We start from the raw sequence: 20,451 nt of genomic DNA, 5'->3' as shown, positions 1-20,451 counted from the left end.
TTCTTTGACTTTACAGAATGAATCAGTTCATAAGCTTTCGATTAAGACCAAAATCAAGGTTCGAGACCCAGTAGTTTGCAAGTACCAGCAGATATTGAAGGCGCCTGAGAAATCATAGAACAAAATCCTCACAGTCCTCCAGGTGGGAACAAAGTCTTGTGGAGCAGAGAGATAATTGAGTCCACTGATAGGCCAACTTCAGTGGGTCCAGGTGGTCTGCCACAAGAGGACTCGTATAGTCCAGGACCAGCCTCTCAAAGGTCTTCATGATGTGAGATTCAAGTGTCACTGGTCTGTTGTCATTAAGTGAAGAAGTGCCTGTCTTCTTTGGAACAGGAACAATGCAGGATGTTTCCACAGTAGCAGCACTTTCTAGAACCTTAGGGTGACACTGAACAGGTGACAGAGGACATCACAAAGCTTACTGACTCCACATAACGAAAATTACTACATTGACATTGTGTTGCTAGCCATGTGTGTCGTCATGCCACTCACAGTATTTTGATCATTTAAGGATGTGCCTGTTTTGTTGTGGTAGGGTCCTGGGGTGACCCTATGCCCCTTTACACACTTTAGTTATGTAGAGTTTAGCAGAATGTCCCAAATCCCATACTCTTACCACACTGGCAGGACTGACCATTATTATAATAGGCAGGCAGTATGGCTTAGCGGTTAAGGCTTTGGACTTCAAGTCCACAGGTGGAAATTCTTTTACGCAGATCCTGGCTCTCAGTAATGAAATAATTACCAGTGCTGCTACTTGCAATGAGCACTAGGAGGTGCTCTTTATATCAAATCTGAATAAACTGTACTTAAGTCGAGCCGGTAAGTGGCACAGGGAAGTGGTAGGCTGTAATTTTTATGCCATTTGGGTGACTCTGGTTTTTCCCAAAGTCTTAAGCATTTAGAATCAGGTCTTCAGTTAATGGGGCTCTGGAGATTTGAAGCTGGTGTTGTCTGGACATTAATGACATTGTGTTGCTAGCCATGTGTGTCGTCATGCCACTCACAGTATTTTGATCATTTAAGGATGCGCCTGTTTTGTTGTGGTAGGGTCCTGGGGTGACCCTATTCCCCTTTATACACTTTAATTATGTAGAGTTTAGCAGAATGTCCCAAATCCCATACTCTTACCACACTGGCAGGACTGACCATTATTATAATAGGCAGGCAGTATGGCTTAGCGGTTAAGGCTTTGGACTTCAAATCCACAGGTTGTGGGTTCAAAACCTGCTACTGACACCGTGTAACAAGGACCAAGTCACTTGACCTGCCTGTGCTCCATGTGGAAAAAAAACTAAAGAAATGTAACCAATTGCATCTCAAATGTTGTATCTTTGTAAGGAGGATGATGTCAGCCAAATAACTAATTCTAAATATTTCCCCTTAAATTTACATCTGTAACCCCAGGCAATCAGCTAAAGTACCACAACAGGCAGGAGAGAAAGTTCACAGTTTTACTAAGCATTCGTGAAATAGATATTGAAAATACAAAAAGCCAAATAAAGTGTGAACACCATACAGCCTGTTACTACCCAGATGTTTCTTCTTACTGCATTGCTTAAAGTGTCAGCAGTAAGTCAGAGAGCATTCTTGGACTGACTTTTCGCCCCTTTTGTTTTCCTCCCCTAATTGGCTCTTTTATTGATCTTATAAGGCTCTTCGCCATTATCCAAGGTTTACAACAATAAAACCATGTTTCCAATATCAGCTGCCTTAGCTCACATTCTATACTTGTCATTCTTGTTTTAACTGCAGAACCCAGCCTCTTTTTTGGAGTCTGTCCCAAGCCTGGATAAATGGGAAGGGTTGGTGTCAGGGATGGCATCCGGCCCTAAAAAACATGCTGAAACCTGTATTGCAGAAGTCTAGTCCAAAAAATCACAACCCCATATAAAAATGGGAATAGTCAGTCATTATCCAACCCTCTATATCCTAACATTGGATCATGGGGGTCTGCTGGAGCCAATCCCAGCCAACACAGGGCGCAAGGGAGGAACAAATCCAGGGCAGGGCACCAGCCCACCGCAGGGCGCACACACACCCACACTAGGGACAATTTAGGATCACCAATGCACCTAACCTGCATGTCTTTGGACTGTGGGAGGAAACCCAAGCAGATACAGGGAGAACATGCAAACTCCACACAGAGAGGACCCGGGAAGCAAACCCAGGTCTCCTTACTGCAAGGCAGCAGTGCTACCACTGTGCAACCGTGCCGCCAAAATGGGAATAGCTATGGAAAAAGAAGAAGACATATAGACAGTGCTTTGGTTTTGTATTACAGACAGCAGCAAAAAGATGCACAGCCAAGCAATATGTAAGACTCACAATATAGCAGAGCTAATTACACTTTCTGCCTAAACTACAGTCAGGTCCATAAGTGTTTGGACAGTGACACAGTTTTCATAATTTGGGCTCTGTATGCCACCACAATGGATTTGAAGTAAAGCAATCATTGTGTGATTGATGTGCAGACTTTCAGCTTTAATTTAAGGGGTTTACCAAAAATATTGTATGAGCCGTTTAGGAATGACAGCCATTTTTTTAGCATAACCTCCCCCCAATTACAGGGGCTCAAAGGTATATGGACACTTGAGTGGTGGGAGGTGGGAGCAGTTCCGTCATTATTACATTAATTAGTAAGCAGGTAAAAGGTCTAGAATTTGCATGTGGAAGCTGTCACTATGAACTCTCAATATGAGGTCCAAAGAGCTTGGTGCCCATGCAAATACAAACAGTCCATCATTAAATAGAGAAAACAAAACAAACCCTTTACAGAGAGAGAGAGCAGAAACACCAGGAAGTGGTCAAATCAACCACTTGGTACATTCATGAACAGAAGGAACACACTGAGGAACTCAGCAACACCACAAGTCCTGGACGACCAAGGAAGACAACTGCTTGGTGAACAAGAACCTCTTCACGACATTTAGCCAAACCAAGAACACTCTCCAGGAGTAAGACCCATCATTGTTGAAGTCTACAATCAAGAGAAGACTTCATGAAAGTAAAGACAGGGGGTCTTACCACAAGGTGCTAACTACTGGTAGACCTCACGCATAGGAGGGGCAGATTAGACTTGGCCAGGAAACATTTTTTAAAAGCCTGTCCAGTTCTAGCACAATTTCTTTATACAAAGGACACTAAGATCAGCATGTACCAGAATGTTAGAAAGAGAAGAGTATGGAGAAGAGCAAATGAATTGATGAATAACACATCATCTGTGAAACATGGTTGGAGGCTGTGTTACAGTGCATCCGTAAAGTATTCACAGCACATCACTTTTTCCACATTTTGTTATGTTACAGCCTTATTCCAAAATGGATTAAATTCATTTTTTTCCTCAGAATTCTACACACAACACCCCATAATGACAACGTGAAAAAAGTTTACTTGAGTATTTTGCTAATTTTTTAAAAATAAAAAAACTGAGAAAGCACATGTACATAAGTATTCACAGCCTTTTCCATGAAGCTCCAAATTGAGCTCAGGTGCATCCTGTTTCCCCTGATCATCCTTGAGATGTTTCTGCAGCTTCATTGGAGTCCACCTGTGGTCAATTCAGTTGATTGGACATGATTTGGAAAGGCACACACCTGTCTATAGAAGGTCCCACAGTTAACAGTTCATGTCAGAGCACAAACCAAGCATTAAGTCAAAGGAATTGTCTGTAGACCTCCGAGACAGGATTGTCTCGAGGCACAAATCTGGGGAAGGTTACAGAAATATTTCTGATGCTTCGAAGGTCCCAATGAGCACAGTGGCCTCCATCATCCATAAGTGGAAGAAGTTCGAAACCACCATGACTCTTCCCAGAGCTGGCCGGCCATCTAAACTGAGCGATCGGTGGAGAAGGGCCTTAGTCAGGGAGGTGACCAAGAACCCGATGGTCACTCTGTCAGAGCTCCAGAGGTCCTCTGTGGAGAGGGGAGAACCTTCCAGAAGGACAACCATCTCTGCAGCAATCCACCAATCAGGCCTATATGGTAGAGTGGCCAGACAGAAGCCACTCCTTAGTAAAAGGCACATGGCAGCCCGCCTGGAGTTTGCCAAAAGGCACCTGAAGGACTCTCAGACCATGAGAAACAAAATTCTCTGGTCTGATGAGACAAAGATTGAACTCTTTGTTATGAATGCCAGGCGTCACGTTTGGAGGAAACCAGGCACCGCTCATCACCAGGCCAATACCATCCCTACAGTGAAGCATGGTGGTGGCAGCATCATGCTGTGGGGATGTTTTTCAGCGTCAGGAACTGGGAGACTAGTCAGGATAAAGGTAAAGATGACTACAGCAATGTACAGAGACATCCTGGATGAAAACCTGCTCCAGAGCGCTCTTGACCTCTGACTGGGGCGACGGTTCATCTTTCAGCAGGACAACGACCCTAAGTACACAGCCAAGATATCAAAGGAGTGGCTTCAGGACAACTCTGTGAATGTCCTTGAGTGGCCCAGCCAGAGCCCAGACTTGAATCTGATTGAACATCTCTGGAGAGATCTTAAAATGGCTGTGCACCGATGCTTCCCATCCAACCTGATGGAGCTTGAGAGGTGCTGCAAAGAGGAATGGGCGAAACTGGCCAAGGATAGGTGTGCCAAGCTTGTGGCATCATTTTCAAAAAGACTTGAGGCTGTAATTGCTGCCAAAGGTGCATCGAAAAAGTATTGAGCAAAGGCTGTGAATACTTATGTACATGTGAGTTCTCAGTTTTTTTTTATTTTGAATAAATTTGTAAAAACCTCAAGTAAACTTTTTTCACATTGTTATTATGGGGTGTTGTGTGTAGAATTCTGAGGAAAAAATGAATTTAATCCATTTTGGAATAAGGCTGTAACATAACAAAATGTGGAAAAAGTGATGCGCTGTGAATATTTTCTGGATGCACTGTACCTGTTCAAATCATTTTAATTGTATACTTTTCCATTCTTCTTTTCAGAAGAATAAGACACTGAAATTTTAATCTGAAAATGTGGGTCTTTTAACTAGATTCACAGCAAAAAAAAGTTTGATAGTGGTTATAATTTACAGAATTTTCATTTGACAAGTTTTGAACATAAAAGGTGCAAAGAGAAGCAAATTTGGTTATTATTGGAATACTTTCCAGATGCACTGTATGGCCTAATCATGCATGGCTGTCAATTGAAGTCGGTCACTGGTGTCTATTAATGATACGAATGCTGGCAGAAGTAGCAGGATGAATTCTGAACTGTCTGCTCAGATTCAGACAAATGGTGCAAATCTGATAGGATGACGCTTCCAAGTACAGATGGGCAATGAGCCAAAACACACTGTGACAGCAAACCAAGTGATTTTCAATGCAAAGTAGTGGGATAGATAGATAGATAGATAGATAGATAGATAGATAGATAGATAGATAATGAAGGCACTAGATAATAGATATATATTGAGTTGAATATGGCAATAAGTCAATCAACTGTAGTCAACCCAACTGGATGTGCAGTTCACTTGCTGAAGCGAAAACTGAAGGCAGAAAGTCCAAGGAAAAAGCAGCACCCAAAGAGAGCAGCAATAAACGCCTGGCAAAGCATCACTGAAGTGGATATCCAGCACCTGGAGATGGCCAAGAGTTCAGACATCAGGACGTCATTGACTAGATAGGATTTTTAACCAAATATTGAAAATGATCAATATATTTATGTTAGTTTGTTGACTAGATAGGATTTTTAACCAAATATTGAAAATGATCAATATATTTATGTTAGTTTGTCCAAATACTTTTCAATCCCTGACAATAGGTCATGCTTAAAAATGGCTGTCTTTTCTAAGCAGCTCATACCATATTTTTGTTAAACCCCTTGAATCAAAGCTGAAAGTCTACACTTCAATTGTATAATGATTGTTTTGTTTCACTCCATTGTGGTGGTGTACAGAGCCAAAATTATGAAAATTGTGTCACAGTACAAATACTCATGGGCCTGACTGTAATTATCAGGTAATTCCTCAGCATTAACACCAAAGCATTAGTGGTCAAAGTGCATTTTCAGATGCCAAGTCACATGACAAGCTGCTTTAACAGAATTGCTGTTTCAGCATCAAAATAAAAGAAAAACAAATTTTTTTAAGGTTCACTTTTTAAACATTACAAGAAAAGTCCTTTCTTTCCAGAAATGCTTTGCTCATGTCTCCAAACAGTGCCGTTTCTAAACTTTCTTCATCGATAAAGAGAAGATAATTAATTACATTTCAGTTTCTGGCTTGAATCCCACCTGTCTAGTAGTTTATTTAAGATTGTTTTCTCCTTATTTATGACATCTCCTAGCGTAACGAACCTTCTTACATATTAACTTGTCTTTGTTGAATGCACTTACGATAATCTCTGCCATTTGTATCACACAAAAACATTAAAACAGGTATGACAGGCATCAAAGTAAAAGTGCTAATAGAGCCACTGACAGGAAATTCTGCCCAAGGTGATTGCTTTCTCTAGTCTGCATTATGCTTCTGAATCCTGATGACTGGTCCAGTCTTGCCTTTGGATTAATGAGACATGATAAATTGTCACTGGCAGTCACTCAAAACAAGAGTAACACTTGCCATGGTTTACGAGTGACCTTAGCTGACCAAGCAGTGGATTCCTTACGTGACAGACCTTGGAGGTAATGTAAAGCAGGACTTTCCATTGGCTGCACCTTCCACAATGTGTGTTTTTTTTTTTCTCCTTCGTCATCTTTTGTCTATTTGATTAGAGAGGTAGTTGTTCTCAAAGTGACCTTCAGCTTGGTTGATCGTGCAGGACTATCAGGGGTAATGCGTGAGTAGTGTCTTCTTGTTTGAGATGTTGACACCTCAAGGGTGTCTTTGAACCGTTTCCTTTGGCTATCCCAGGGTCTCAATCGTTTACTCATCTGGGAGTAGCCACACCTAACTGACCGCAGCAAAGACATTTAACTGAAGAACAGGACACTTGCCTCCCCCCTTAATCAGTGGTCAAAAGTCCTGTCTTCATTGCAAAAGCACAGAATTATGAAAATTTGCCTTTCCTGTTTACGCTGTACTTTGATTTTTTCTGGAAGTACGTGCAAGTATTAATAACATTTTAACAAAAAATGCATGCGTTTTGCCCATTTTGAACATATGACTGGATAATGGACATGTGGATTATGTTACATGAGAATTTATTTTCTCTTTTCAATTGATGTTTTTCACATTGTTTGCCATTGACAGTACAATATTGGTAGGCATTCGCATACATTATATGATAAACAGTTTTCTCTTGTTTTGCATGAAAACATGAGGTTACAAAAAATTTTTCAGCCATCACTATAAAGCACATTGGGTAAGTGACAAAGACAAAAGTATATCATTTTTGGGTCAAGCAAAGTATGTCATAACAATGCCAGGGGGTGTTTCGTATTTAAGATGGCAATACCAGTTTATGGAAAGGTAACAAGCAAATTCTGTAGTATTTAGTGAGGTAAATGGCTTTCTGATCTTAGCAATAAATATTGTGGCAGACAGCCGGAGCCCTTACCTGGCCGGGTTGCCCTGAGTTTGGAAGAACCGGGGGAGAGAGTATTTTTGGGACTGGCAGAGGGCAGTCCCCTTTGGCTTACATTGGGGCCAAGGGTTATGAGCATGGAAGCTCAACCCTGCTGGGGCACCTGGACTTTTACAGGACCCTATTTGGCAGCACTTCATCCACAACCGGAAGTGCTGCTGGAATAAGCTCAATATAAAAGGAGCCAGTCACCGCCGCTCAATGGCCAGAATCGGGAGGAAGAGGACAAAGCCTGTGTGGAGGGCTGAAGGTGTCGATGAAGGGACTGTGTTGAGGGTTTGTACACAGTGCTGGACTGTGCAAATAAAAGTGTGTGTTGTGTGCTAAGCCTGTGTTGAGCCTGTCTGTGTCGTGGTTAGGGCAGCTGTACCCGCCTGGCCGTCACAATACAAATCTTTGGTGTAATCTGGTGTTTTGGCTTTATTGGTCTTGTTGGTTTTATCCTAGCTTTTTTTGACCAAGGGTTTCTTTTGTCTCCTGGTCCTATTTCAGAAATAGAATTCTGACCTTTTGTTCTAGACTGGCAAAATAATAGAGGGTTTGGGTTTTGTTATTTCTCTGCACCTCAAACAATGAAAAACGTGTTGAAAAAATTCAAATCTTAATTTAATGTGTGGGAATTTTATCATACTCGACTTCTCTGCGTGTCTCTCTCTCTCTAGATATATAAGTGCCTTGAGCATGGGAATGGAACTATATAAAATGTATTCATTTTATTGTTATTATTGTTATATACTGCATATAAACTGTGACCACCAAGGGGACAAACATCCAACACAACGGCATGGATACAAGTTCTAGTGTGTTGCAAACAGTTTCAAACCTTTACACAGGGCTTCAAAAGCCAGAATTTAGCCATGCAACACTTCTCTCTTCTCTTTTTTGCTCCTTCAGCAAGCTTTGGCTTCCCTCTCCCAACTCTGGCTCCCATGCTAAAGCAGGCTGCTTCTTTTATATAAAACACAGGAACTTTTCCGGCGTCCTGAGACTGTGGTTTTGGAGTACTTCCAGGTACACCTGAAGCCCCACAAAGCAGGGCTCACAAATCTGCTCAGCAGCCCTGTTGCTACCTACGTATCCCAGCAGGGCTGAACCAAAGAACTACAGTTTGCATTATGCCCTGTGGGTTCATAGTGGTACCATAACCCAGCAGGGGCTACCATCTATTGTGTAGGGAGAGACAATGAATTGAATACATTGTCTTCTTCTGTCCTTCCGTCACACTGGCTTCCTGGTCAGGTAAGGATCCCAGTTTGGCTCTGACTGGGATGCCAGTTTGTTTAAAATAGAATTTCTGTTTGTCTATCTGTATGTTCCCTATACAGGTTTTTTGCTATGTGGTGCATGATATGTGTTGTGAGTTGAGATAGCGGGGACTTTTAACTACAGAAACTAATGTACCATAATAAAAAGGCATATACGAGGTGTGGCAGAAAAGTAATGAGACTGGCAACACTGCAAGCGATCTGGCAACGCTGCGCTGTTGTCCTTGATAGAGCACGTGTATCAGTACCCTCCCATAGCTCCGTTAACTACGTGATTTTTGTGACTGCTATTAGCGAAATTGTGTTTTTGGTTGTGCGTCACGCAAAATGGAACAGCGGAATTTGGAGCATCGTTGTGCCATTGAATTTTGTGTTAAGCTTGGAGAATTTTTATAAAGACGTCCTCGAAAGGCTCAGAAAAAGGGTCATTCGCGTGAGACCAGACATTGCAGACAAATGGATGCTCCATCATGACAACGCCCCATGTCACACTACCCTCTCCATAACAGAATTTTTGACCTCAAAAGGCATTCCTGTGGTTCCCCAGCCCCCTTATTCACCTGACCTTAGTCCGTGTGACTTTTTCCTAAACTGAAAAATGTCCTCAAAGGACGTCATTTCAGGACTTTAGAAAACACCCAAAAGAGTGTAACGGACATGCTGAAGACCATAGCGGTTGAAGACTTCCAGCACTGCTACCAACAGTGGGAACAACGTCTCCATCGGTGTGTAGCTGCCCAAGGGAACTACTTTGAAGGGGATAACATTGATGTTTGAAAAAAAATAAAAACTTTGGTAAATAATAAATCAGTCTCATTACTTTTCTGCCACACCTCAGTATGTCATGTGCGTCTGTCCATTTGCTATGTCTCTTGTCACTCCAATAGATGGTGCATCGCAAACATTTTTAGTAATAAAATGCATTGCATTAGCCATTACAACAGATGGCACGTCATAAGCATTAGCATTCATTTTACAAATCCAATACCAAATGGCATATAACAGCATTGAAATGCGCTCTGCAAACATTAATGCTGAGGTCTACGTTGATTACTTTGATTTCTTAGATGGGCAGCACAGCTAGTTTAAGATACAATACTTTTAATTTTTTCCCCTTTGTTTTCTACAGAGTGATTCAACGGGCTGCAATCATGACATTGCCCTGCAGTACCTTAGTAGGAAAAAAGTGATGCTTCTGGAGGCATTTCCTCTTTTGGACGACGCTCCCAAAGTGCCCTGCTTCCTCATCAAACTCCACATTGGCAAGCATATAATTTTGAAGTGGGTCCTGTTTGAAAATGTGTAAATAGAAATAGAAATAGAAAAAGGCTGAGGTGGCATTCTGTGCATTAGTTTTGGGTTTGCTGCTAGGAATGTTATGATACTGAATGTTTCAGAACTTGTAGTTTCTCATCTCAGGGACCAGTGCCATTGCCCTTTTTAATATACATAAACTAGCCAACCCGCGGCCTACCATACGCCGCCTAATCAGGCCGGTTTTTTTAATGATTTTTAAGCACAGGGAGAAAATTAACATTTGAAAAATGGGTAATGTAATAAATCACCAAGAAAAGCAACATTGTAACAATGCACGGAACGAACCAACACACAATCGTCCGTGACTGAAAACTGGCAGACCGCAATCTCGCCTTCTCTTGCGAGACGGAGGGATGGGGGTGCACGGCGCGGAGTGTGGAACAGGAGGAGAGGAGAAGGACGTCCATTCAGCTCCCTCCGTCATGCTAGTCTCCTGAATTCTCGTTCAGTATGTACTGCCCGCTCATGTGCCCACCTCCAACTCGTCACTTGAGTCATTGGCTGCTTTTCTATATATAATCCACCAAGACACCCGACCACGGTAGTAGCGAGATTGGAGGGGGGTGTGCACAAAGGGTAGGGACGCAATCAGTGGGAGCGTATGAGTCGAACTTAGTGGGAATTCCACGGTTTGCAGCCCGAATGGGGTTCAACGGCTTACCCACGCGTCTCTGCACCGGGTAGACACACGCTCAGTCTCATGCATAATTATTTATTGAATGCTAAACACTTCTGGAAAGACACGGTTGTCTAAAACGGGTTGGTGTGAGAATACAACAGTAAGTGAATGAACAGATGTAACTCTGGAGAGAGCAAAATACAACACAATAGTGAACCCGCGGCATAACAAACGTTGCATAATTATTTATTGATGGTTGAACACTTCTGGAAAGACACAGTTGTCTAAAAAGGGAGGGTTTGAGGATACAACAGAAAGTGAATGAAAAGATGGAACTCTGGTGAGAGCAACATATAATTGTCTGTGAGTGAAGAAGACGCATGTTTGTCGCGGATTCGAATTGCTGTATGTAGCGTGTAAACCAGTTTGCTATGGTGCACGAGGTTGTGCGTCGTAACCGAAAACTCGGTTTTTAAAGACTGCTTACTTCATTGAGTTTTAACCTCAGTTGTAAAGGATTGTTTTAAGGATCCCATGGGATACCCCTCACAAACTGTTTTACACGCTGCATATGGCGACTCACCTCCGTGAGAAACATGCCTCTATGAACAGTCAAGGTGGCTCGGAGGTACATGAGGCCTCTACGACAGACGAATATAAATGACGCTGTTCTTTCTGTGTCGTTGCGCCCGAGTTGGTGGGCGTGGCTCTGCAAATTGTCGTATCCAATGGTCTTGGAGTTGGTGGGCGTGGCTCCTCCCTGCGTGCGCCATAGGTGTCTTGCTTGTCGGCGGCTTAGTGAATCCACGCCCCTTCCGGCGTGCTTTCCATGGGTGTCTTGCCTTAGTGAATTAATATATATAGATGATCTGGACAGGAATATAATCAATAAGCCAGTTAAGTTTAAAGATGATACTAAAGTAGGTGGAAGGGTAATTGATGAAGAATCAGCAAAATTGTTACAGAGGGACTTGGAGAGCTTGCAGCCTTGGGCAGATTTGTGGCAGGCGTTTTATGTAAGTAAATGTAATGTGTGACATTACAAAGTAAAAATGTTAGATTTGAATATGTAATGAGGGCTGAATCTTTAAAGTACCCCTTATGAGAAGAAACTGGGAGTCAAAATGGACTCATCACTATATATTTCAACACATTGATGATCAAAAAAGCTAATAAAATGTTATATTAGATATCATGATGTGTGAATTATGAGTCAAAGGAGGTTATGCCTAAAATATAGAATGCACTGGTGAGGCCTCCTCTGGAGGTCTCCATATTCCAAATTACATACAGCAGCCCTAGAGTAGGAGGGATCAGGCTGATTCTAGGACCAACAAGAGTTATGAACTATAAGGTAAGAATAAAGGAGTTAGACTTTTTCAGTTTAAGCAAACAGAGATTAAGAGGTGATGTGTTTAAAATTGTGAAAGGAGTTAGCACTGTAGACCCCAGCTATTACCCTAAAACAAGGACAGAATTGGAAGCTTGTTATTAGCAGATTTCACATAAATATTAGGAAATGTCCGTTCTCACAAAGGAATGCATTTCCAAATTGTGTGGTAGAGAGTAGGACTTTACAGCCCTTCAAATCTTGACTTAATGTTATTTTGCATAGTCTAGGCGAATAGGACAGATCTTGTTGGGCTGAATGGCCCATTCGCATCACAATGTTTCTAATCCCTCAGTAAATTAGTCCAGAGAGTAAACGTTAGTATATTCCAAGCCAATGTGACCAATTTTGTTACAGTAAAATGCCACAACAGTTTGGACTGTGCTGGGACTGATCTTGTTTAATCTCAATTTCTTTTGCAGCATCCAACTTTAATCTGTTATTGTGAAACTGTACTTGTCTAGTATTGAACTTGATGCTGATTTAGTCTCAAATGGGTGTGGCATTGTCCTAACTTATTCAAAACTGCATCTTAATTTTAAATTCTGTGTGCACATTGCAGTTTAGTCTTCTCTGACTTGGGTATGGTGCCAGTTTAGCCTTAAACAAGTTTTAGAACTTCCTGATTTTGAGTTTATCATGTAGAAAACTTGTCAATCTGGTCTCAGTTAATGAGAGACTCTGTGCTAGTTTGGTGCCAGTCTGATATTTAAATGTGCCAGATTAAAACTAAAACAGGTATCCTTCAACAAGCATGAAAATGTGTTAGTTTAAATCTTTCATGTGAATGTTTTTGTTTATAGTCTTGACTAGGGTGCGAATTGACTCATTTTACGTTGTGGCAGTACAGTCTGTAGCTGGCATAGGGATGCATCACATTAAACTAATTTTAGTTTCAAAATGGTGTAAATAATAATTATGAATTGTGAGAATGTGTTAGTTTAGACTGGGCACAGGTGGAAATAGGTCAGTTTTAACCTCAGCTCATATTGGTTTATGCTAATTTAGTCTTTGGTTAGCGTGGAATTGTACAAGGTTAGGCTAAAACTGGAGAGAAATGTGTGCCAGTGTAAACCTCGATCTGATGTGGGATCTCTTAACAGGGGTGTAAATGTGCCAGTATAGCCTTGACAAGGTGGGAAAATGACTGTTCAATCTCAGCCCGTGTTAAATTGTGCCTGTAAGGAATCAGCCAGCACAGGATTCCTAGAAGCACAGGATGCATCACCTCTGAGTGATCCCCAAAAAATACCAACACGGAGGTACATTGGAAAAAAACGGTCCTTGGTATAAACTCTCATTCCTGCATGATATCCTAAAGCAGGAGTCCGTAACCTTTCAGCAGTGTCGTGCCGAACCTATGTTTCAATGTGTCAACATAATTCTACCAATTTTGTTGTATATAGTATCAAAATTGGTCCGGTTATAATGGGCATACTTTTGAAGGCCATTATAACTGGATCTTATATTATTGGTCATTTAACATTTTTTAAATACATAGGATCCTATGTGAAAAGAATGTTTTGCCAAATTTAAATTTTCAACACATTTGTTAAAAATTGTATTACAAATTACAAATTTTTCATTACAAAATACATACTTTGAATAAGATAAAATTATCAAGAATTCTAATTTGATTAATCATTCTTTATTATTAATCAGAGATATTAGTCAATTATCGTGAAGCAATTGTATAACTACATTCGGTGGCTTTATTTTTGGTTCCAATTATTTGACTAAAATAAGTAGTTTGTGCACCACAGTGGCACAGTGGGTAGCGCTGTTGCCTCGCAGTTAGGAGACCCGGGTTTGCTTCCCGAGTCCTCCCTGCGTGGAGTTTGCATGTTCTCCCCGTGTCTGCGTGGGTTTCCTCCCACAGTCCAAAGACATGTAGGGTAGGTGGATTGGCCATTCTAAATTATCCCTAGTGTGTTCTTGGTGTGTGTGACTGTGTGCTGGCGCCCTGCCTTTTGCCCTGTGTTGGCTGGGATTGGCACCAGCAGACCCCCGTGACCCTGTAGTTAGGATATAGCGGGTTGGATAATGGATGGATGGAAGTAGTTTGTTACTTAAAGCCAGAAACAGCCCTTTTTATAGCTTCACTTTTCTCATCAGAGTTTTTAAATGTAGACTGATGTTTTGTTTGATAAAGTCCTTGTACACTTGACGTGTGACACTTTCGCAGCATAACGCACACACAGCATGATCCTTTTCTTGTACAAATCCATATTCATTCATCCAAGAGTCTTGAAAAGAGCAAACATTGAGTTTTTGTCTTTTATGAGTCATTTTTGGGCAGTAAATTACTTAATAATAACAAGAGGTTTGTTTTAACGTACCACCGTCAGCACTGAACACATGGTTTACCTTTGCATTTGAGTTCCATGTGCAAAACATAGGTGGGGACGTGGAGCTCGAATGCATACACTGTGATTAACATATAATAACAAGGTTTTTTTTAAAGTACCACAGCCTACACTGGACACATGGTTTCCATTTACATGTGAGTCGCATACACAAAACGTAGGTGACGGTGCAAATGCGTGCGCTGCAATCAAAATATCATTTTTTACTATATTTCAATTCAATCAGAGTGCCATTGAAAATCATTATGCATGCCACACTTGCTGACCCCTGTCCTAAAGAATGAAACTAGTAAGACAAACTTATTATTGAACTCACAAAATCAGGTTGTTTTTTTTTTTGGCTTAATATAAGCCACATGAGCCCATAGCTGAATTAGATTATGTTCCATTGGAGCAAAACTTAAAACCAAAAGAAAAAGTGGGAATTCAGGCTTACTGCTGTTGTGATACTAGAGACATGAAAATGACAAAAAATGTGAGTTTTTCAAAAGGCCTCACAATCAGGCCCATACTTACATGGATCTCCCCAGAAATGGTTTTAACTCAGGCTGCCAGCCCCCAACTACTACCGGTAGGCTTCACCCTTCCCAGGCCCTAAATGTGAAACTATCTTAACCCTTAAACCGCCGGAACCGGCTATAGTCTGTTCCCAATGCAATTTGCCAGCATGCTGGAGCTGAGTATATTTGGCAAAGTACATTCATGGAACTCTGCAACCGACTAAAGTTGTTTCCTAGTGCAATTTGCAAGCACGGCGGAACTGAGTATATTCAGCGACGTATATTCATTGAATTCTGCAACTGACTATAGTCATGTCATGTCCGAGTATATTCGGCGACGTGCATTCATTGAATGCCGCAACTGGCTATAGTCGCTTCACAGTGCAGTTTGGCAGCACGCCGGAGCTGATCAGTCAGTGCTGTATATTCATTGAGCAGCCAGCTCCAATCTCGCATCAGTTTCTCAGACGCATCGAAGTTTGTTGCAGCAGCGCAGTTACCAATTTCTTTTTTTTTTTTTTTTTAATTCATTTTATTGCAATCATTCCATACAAATCAATCAATTTACGGAAAGTAAAATTGAGTTAAGAACAAATCGATCCCCACCCCTGAGAGACAGAGCAAGGCAAATGGCGTAAAATTTAAGGCTTGTAAACATACCTAAAATAATAAGTTTGATAAGCTAATAGAGATGAATGCAGAAGACAAAGAAATACGGAAATAGTTACTTCCTCTGTGCTTTAAGAGTTTATTTTAAAATATTACTGATTAGATCCTGCCATATTTTGAAAAAAGTCTGTACAGATCCTCTGAGTATTTGATTTTTTCCAATTTCAAATAATATAACACATCGGTTTCCCACTGACTTAAAAGAGGAGAATTTGGGTTCTTCCAGTTTATCAGAATAAGTCTGCGTGCCAAGAGTGTAGTGAATGCAATCACAATTTGTTTGTCTTTCTCCACTTTAAACCCATCTGGGAGAACACCAAACACAGCTGTTAATGGGTTAGGAGGCATTGTGAGTCTAAGGCTGGCTGAGAGGTAATTAAAAATTTTTGTCCAGAATAATGTTAATTTGGTGCAGGCCCAGAACATGTGACCCAGTGAGGCTGGGACTCGATTGCAGTGTTCGCTGGTTGGATCATGCCCTGGAAACATTTTGGAGAGTTTTAGTCGAGACAGATGTGCTCGATATATAATTTTAAGTTGTATAATTGTATGCTTTGCATATGGAGCTCGAGTGAATTCTCTGCATTGCTACTTTCCACTCCTTTTCTGATATATTAATTGAGAGATCTTTTTCCCAGTGTCCTCTTGGATCTTTGAAAGGGAGGGATTGTAAAATGATTTTATATATTGCAGAGATGGTGTCTAAGTCCTTGAGATTGAGCAATATTTTTTCCAGCATGGATGAGGGTGCAAGATGAGGAAAATCGGGAAGGTTCTGTTTAACAAAGTTCCTAATTTGAAGATAGTGAAAGAAATGTGTAGGTGGAAAGTTAAATTTGGAATGTAATTGTTCATAGGATGCAAAGATGTTGTCTATATAAAGATCTCTAAGCAAGTTAATCCCAAATTTTTTCCAGATATTAAAAACTGCATATGTTCGCAAGGGTTGAAAGAGGTGGTTCCCCTGCAGAGGTGCCACAAACAAAAGCCTCTCCGTCTTAAAATGCTTTCTGCATTGGTTCCATATTCTAAGTGAGTGAAGCACAATTGGGTTATCAGTATATTGCAGATAACTTGCATTTATTGGGACACAGAGCAGGGAATATAAAAAAGTACTTGCAGTTACCAATTTCTGTCGCTACTTCGACGTTTAATTTCAAACCTGTTTCATATTTTCTTCTGATCGAATACTCCATCGTAGGTAAGGGATGCTCTTACGATAAAGGTGTATGAGGGTGTGAGATACAAAAAACACAAAACAGTGCAAACGTTGCTTCGGAATAGTTTGGGTATTACCGTGTGGTCACGTAGGCACAATAGAGAGAGAGAGGTTAGGAGCACACGCTGATACAGAGCATAGCCGCACTCACATAGAAAAAAAAGGTTGTGTGCTCCGTGGTTACTCTCTCAGGTGGGCATTAGCATATCGTAATCTCTTGAACCAATAGCGTGAGTTTTCCGCATTCAACTTATATGACCGACATTATAAAATACCAGAAATTATACTGTAAAATCAACTCCCGACGTATCTGCGGGAGAACATATCCACCAGTATATATGGTAAATACAATAGAAATGACAAAAAAACATGAAAAGTACAAATTCAATACTTGCCAGAACAATAATAAAACAGGAAATAAGTACAAGCTGGGGGAAAAAAACATAACAACTGGGACAAATAAAAATATGGTCAAGAAGTTGTTGTCGGGCCTTCTAAAGTGCCCTGAGTTTTCTTCAGACAGCAATAAGGACATGTGAAATTAGTTGAGTTGCTATATAAACATGTTCATAAGGTTTGGCAGTTTACTGTGAACTGCAAGGATAAACCTCAACTTATTCTGGAGTCTTCTAGTTAAGCCTTCTAAAATCTATTAGCTTCACTTGACTGTTTTGTTATTTTGATTCTATTTGTTCCAGATCTGGTGGAGAGGGAGTCATCACTCAAGTATTTCCAGGTCAAGCTGCTGAGGGTTTTCTGGCCAAAGCTTTGGTAGATATGTTGGTGGACTTTCAAGATGTAAAAGTGGTCAGCGTTGTCCTCAATGTCGCCAATAGAGCACAGAGTGACCCTACAGTACAGCTAACTGGTAAGTCTAATAAAGACCTTCTGAGCAGGCTTCAGTGTTCCTGGTAACTCCAGGCAGATTTACCACCCAGTGGCAGTCACTGGTTCACTTGCCTGGTGTTCAGAGTGTTCTTATCTGAAACTTTATACCAGGATGAGCAAGGAATGAGTTGTAAGAAGCAGAATTCAGGAGAAAGCGGGGAGATGTCTGAATTACCTAAAATGGGCAACAGGATGTTTTGTGTATGATGGGTTACTGGGTGCAATTGTTGGGTGGGTGGGTGTACATAATGGCTAAAAAGTGAAGGTGATTGCCTAAAGAATGAAAAGAAGACACAGGGAGTAAAATTAGAGCAATGGAGTGTAAGAGGCAGAAGGCAGAGCATAACAAGAGAATGGAAGAGGTTTATGTGAATGAATAACCATAAGGGAAGTGCATATGTGTAGTGATGACCCTGATAAGGTAAGTGGGTGTGATGCTGAAAGAAAGCCATTTTATTTCAGGAATTGTACATTTTGATTTAATTCATTTTTGTCACAGTAGGTGGCTCCTATGATTTCACACAAGTAAACACAGGCGCAATCATTGTGATCCCTGGTGACAGCAGCTTCTTGATCCGACGAGTGGACGACAGCACCAGTGCTACAGCCTTGGCAACCTCACCTACCTTGGTGCCTCCTCAGAGTGTGTATGCAGTGGAATGGCTACTCTTCAATGTTCCAGACAAAGCATGGGAAGTAAAAGAGGGCAGATGCAAGCACACTTTGCAGGTCCCCGATATTCTCATCAAAGATGGTATCTATTACCTTGCCTTCCTAGAAAGGCAGATTTTCAGATTCAGTGCTTCTGAGGCAGGTGAGATTCTTTCACAACAATCAATGATGTTCTTCTGCTTCGGGGTGAAGGTTTAACAAAGGGATATAGTGAAAGGTTGTAATGGAAGCCATGTAGATTGCACCATTTGCTCAGGTTGCCCCAAAAGCTAGCATTCATTGTTTCTTATATGAGATACGCTCCCCTGGCTGAAGGTACTGTAGCTGAAATAGTGGAGCACTACACTTTTCAACATAATGGTTTTAAAATGGCACTTTGTTGGATTGTGTGGTTCGCCATAGAACCATTGCTTGACAAATAACTGTTTAATTCTGGGAATTGCATATGAAATTAGTTTTTTTAGCTTTGAAAATGTTCCTACTATATGGACAAAAAATAAATCTTTTAGTATAGTATATAGTAGGCTACCTAGCAGGATATCAAGAAAACCTGAATGTAGCTGGTATTATGGTATGTAACAAGGGTCCTTTTAGATCATGAGCCCATTATTATTTCAGAAATCTATTATCACCTATCCATGGTCATTTATGGCAATCTAAATTATAAAGTTTCTTTCTGGAACCTTAATTTGGATGGGTCTTTTTGGGGACCAAAAGCGGCTCCCATATGGCATTGTTCCTAAAAACCACTTTGGTACCTTTTGTTTTTTTAAAGAGTATATGTCTACTACAAAAGTTTAGTACAGTTATCTACTTTCTCAAGAGGGTCACTCAGGTCTAGGTCATCCCACCATAAAGTGAGGCTGCTAGTTGATTATTGGAGTACAGAACGTGGTGGGGTCCAATAGATGCCCATCTTGCTTGCCATGTTAACCTTGTGGTTACTGCGTCGGTGGAATAAACTTCCGTCCAATTTTGTTTTCTCAGCCTCAACCTTTTATCAGAAGCGCCTGTTGAGTGTGACACTGGGGAACCCTTTTTCTTTCCAAGTCCATGTCAATCATTTCTGGTACTCTTCAGGAACTCACTTGGTGAATATTTCCATCTTCAGCCTGTTCTACAACACGGTAAAAAGCTCATTTACTTACCCAGTGTCCGTGCTCTAGCTCAGGAGAACTTCATACTGTGACACCGTGTTAGCAGTTCTGAATCCAAAGGCAGACATAATCAAGGCATCTGTGACATGTAGGACAGGATGTGGCTATTTCGGGTGTAACTTTCTATCTTGTATCCCAGATAGTGGCGTGTCCATAAACTGGTCTTGGATATTGTGGTATCGGTGCAGAGCTGCGCAGGAGAATGGGGTGCTGAGTGAGAAAGAGGGAGAGAGAGCCCAGCTGATATTAGAATATTAGAACATTCTAGGCGAGAAGAGACCTTTCAGTCCAACTAAGCTTGACAGTCCTATCCACTTAATTCTTCCAAAACAACATCAGGTCAAGTTTTGAAAGTCCCTAAAGTTCTGCTGTCTACCAGATTACTTGGTAGCTTATTTCATGTGTTTGTGGTTCTCTTTATGAAGAAAAACTTCGTACTGTTTGTGCTGTGTCCCCGTGTTGTTTATGAACTCATTTTAAAGTCACAGTTTCACTCCACTGTCCTAATTCCCTTTATAATTTAAAACACTTCAGTCAGGTCTCCTCTTAATCTTCTCTTGCTTAAACTGTAAAGGCTCCACTCTTTTCATCTTTCTTTAATTCATCCCCAGTATCCCCAGGATAATTGACTTTTTCTAGTGCTACTATGTCCTTTTTCCCTGGAGACCAACCCTACACACAGTACTCCAGATATTGTATTCACCATTTTGTTATAAAGTTTCAGCACATCTTCTCAAGCTGAACTCACCAGGAAGCTCTCCACTTAGAGTCTTCCTTTGCATCTGGAGAGAAGTGAGTTGCTCCTGTAGCCCCAAATACTGACAAGTAGGATGGTTTAGAGGGCCATTAGGATCCAGATATTGCAG

General features: G+C 41.1%; 1 protein-coding gene across 1 annotated transcript in view; it reads left to right on the top strand.

The window, feature by feature from the left end:
• Nucleotides 1–20,451, top strand: part of LOC120519003 (cation channel sperm-associated protein subunit beta-like) — a 55,537-nt gene that overhangs the window by 22,033 nt on the left and 13,053 nt on the right. The window contains exons 13-16 of the mRNA XM_039742074.1: nt 9,918–10,069; nt 17,567–17,736; nt 18,256–18,570; nt 19,416–19,555. Coding sequence (XP_039598008.1) covers nt 9,918–10,069; nt 17,567–17,736; nt 18,256–18,570; nt 19,416–19,555 — 777 coding nt within the window. The remainder of the gene's footprint in view (nt 1–9,917; nt 10,070–17,566; nt 17,737–18,255; nt 18,571–19,415; nt 19,556–20,451) is intronic.

Source organism: Polypterus senegalus, chromosome 18 (assembly GCF_016835505.1).
Source record: "Polypterus senegalus isolate Bchr_013 chromosome 18, ASM1683550v1, whole genome shotgun sequence".
Taxonomy (NCBI): Eukaryota; Metazoa; Chordata; class Cladistia; order Polypteriformes; family Polypteridae; genus Polypterus; species Polypterus senegalus.
This window is presented reverse-complemented; position numbering and strand designations above follow the sequence as displayed.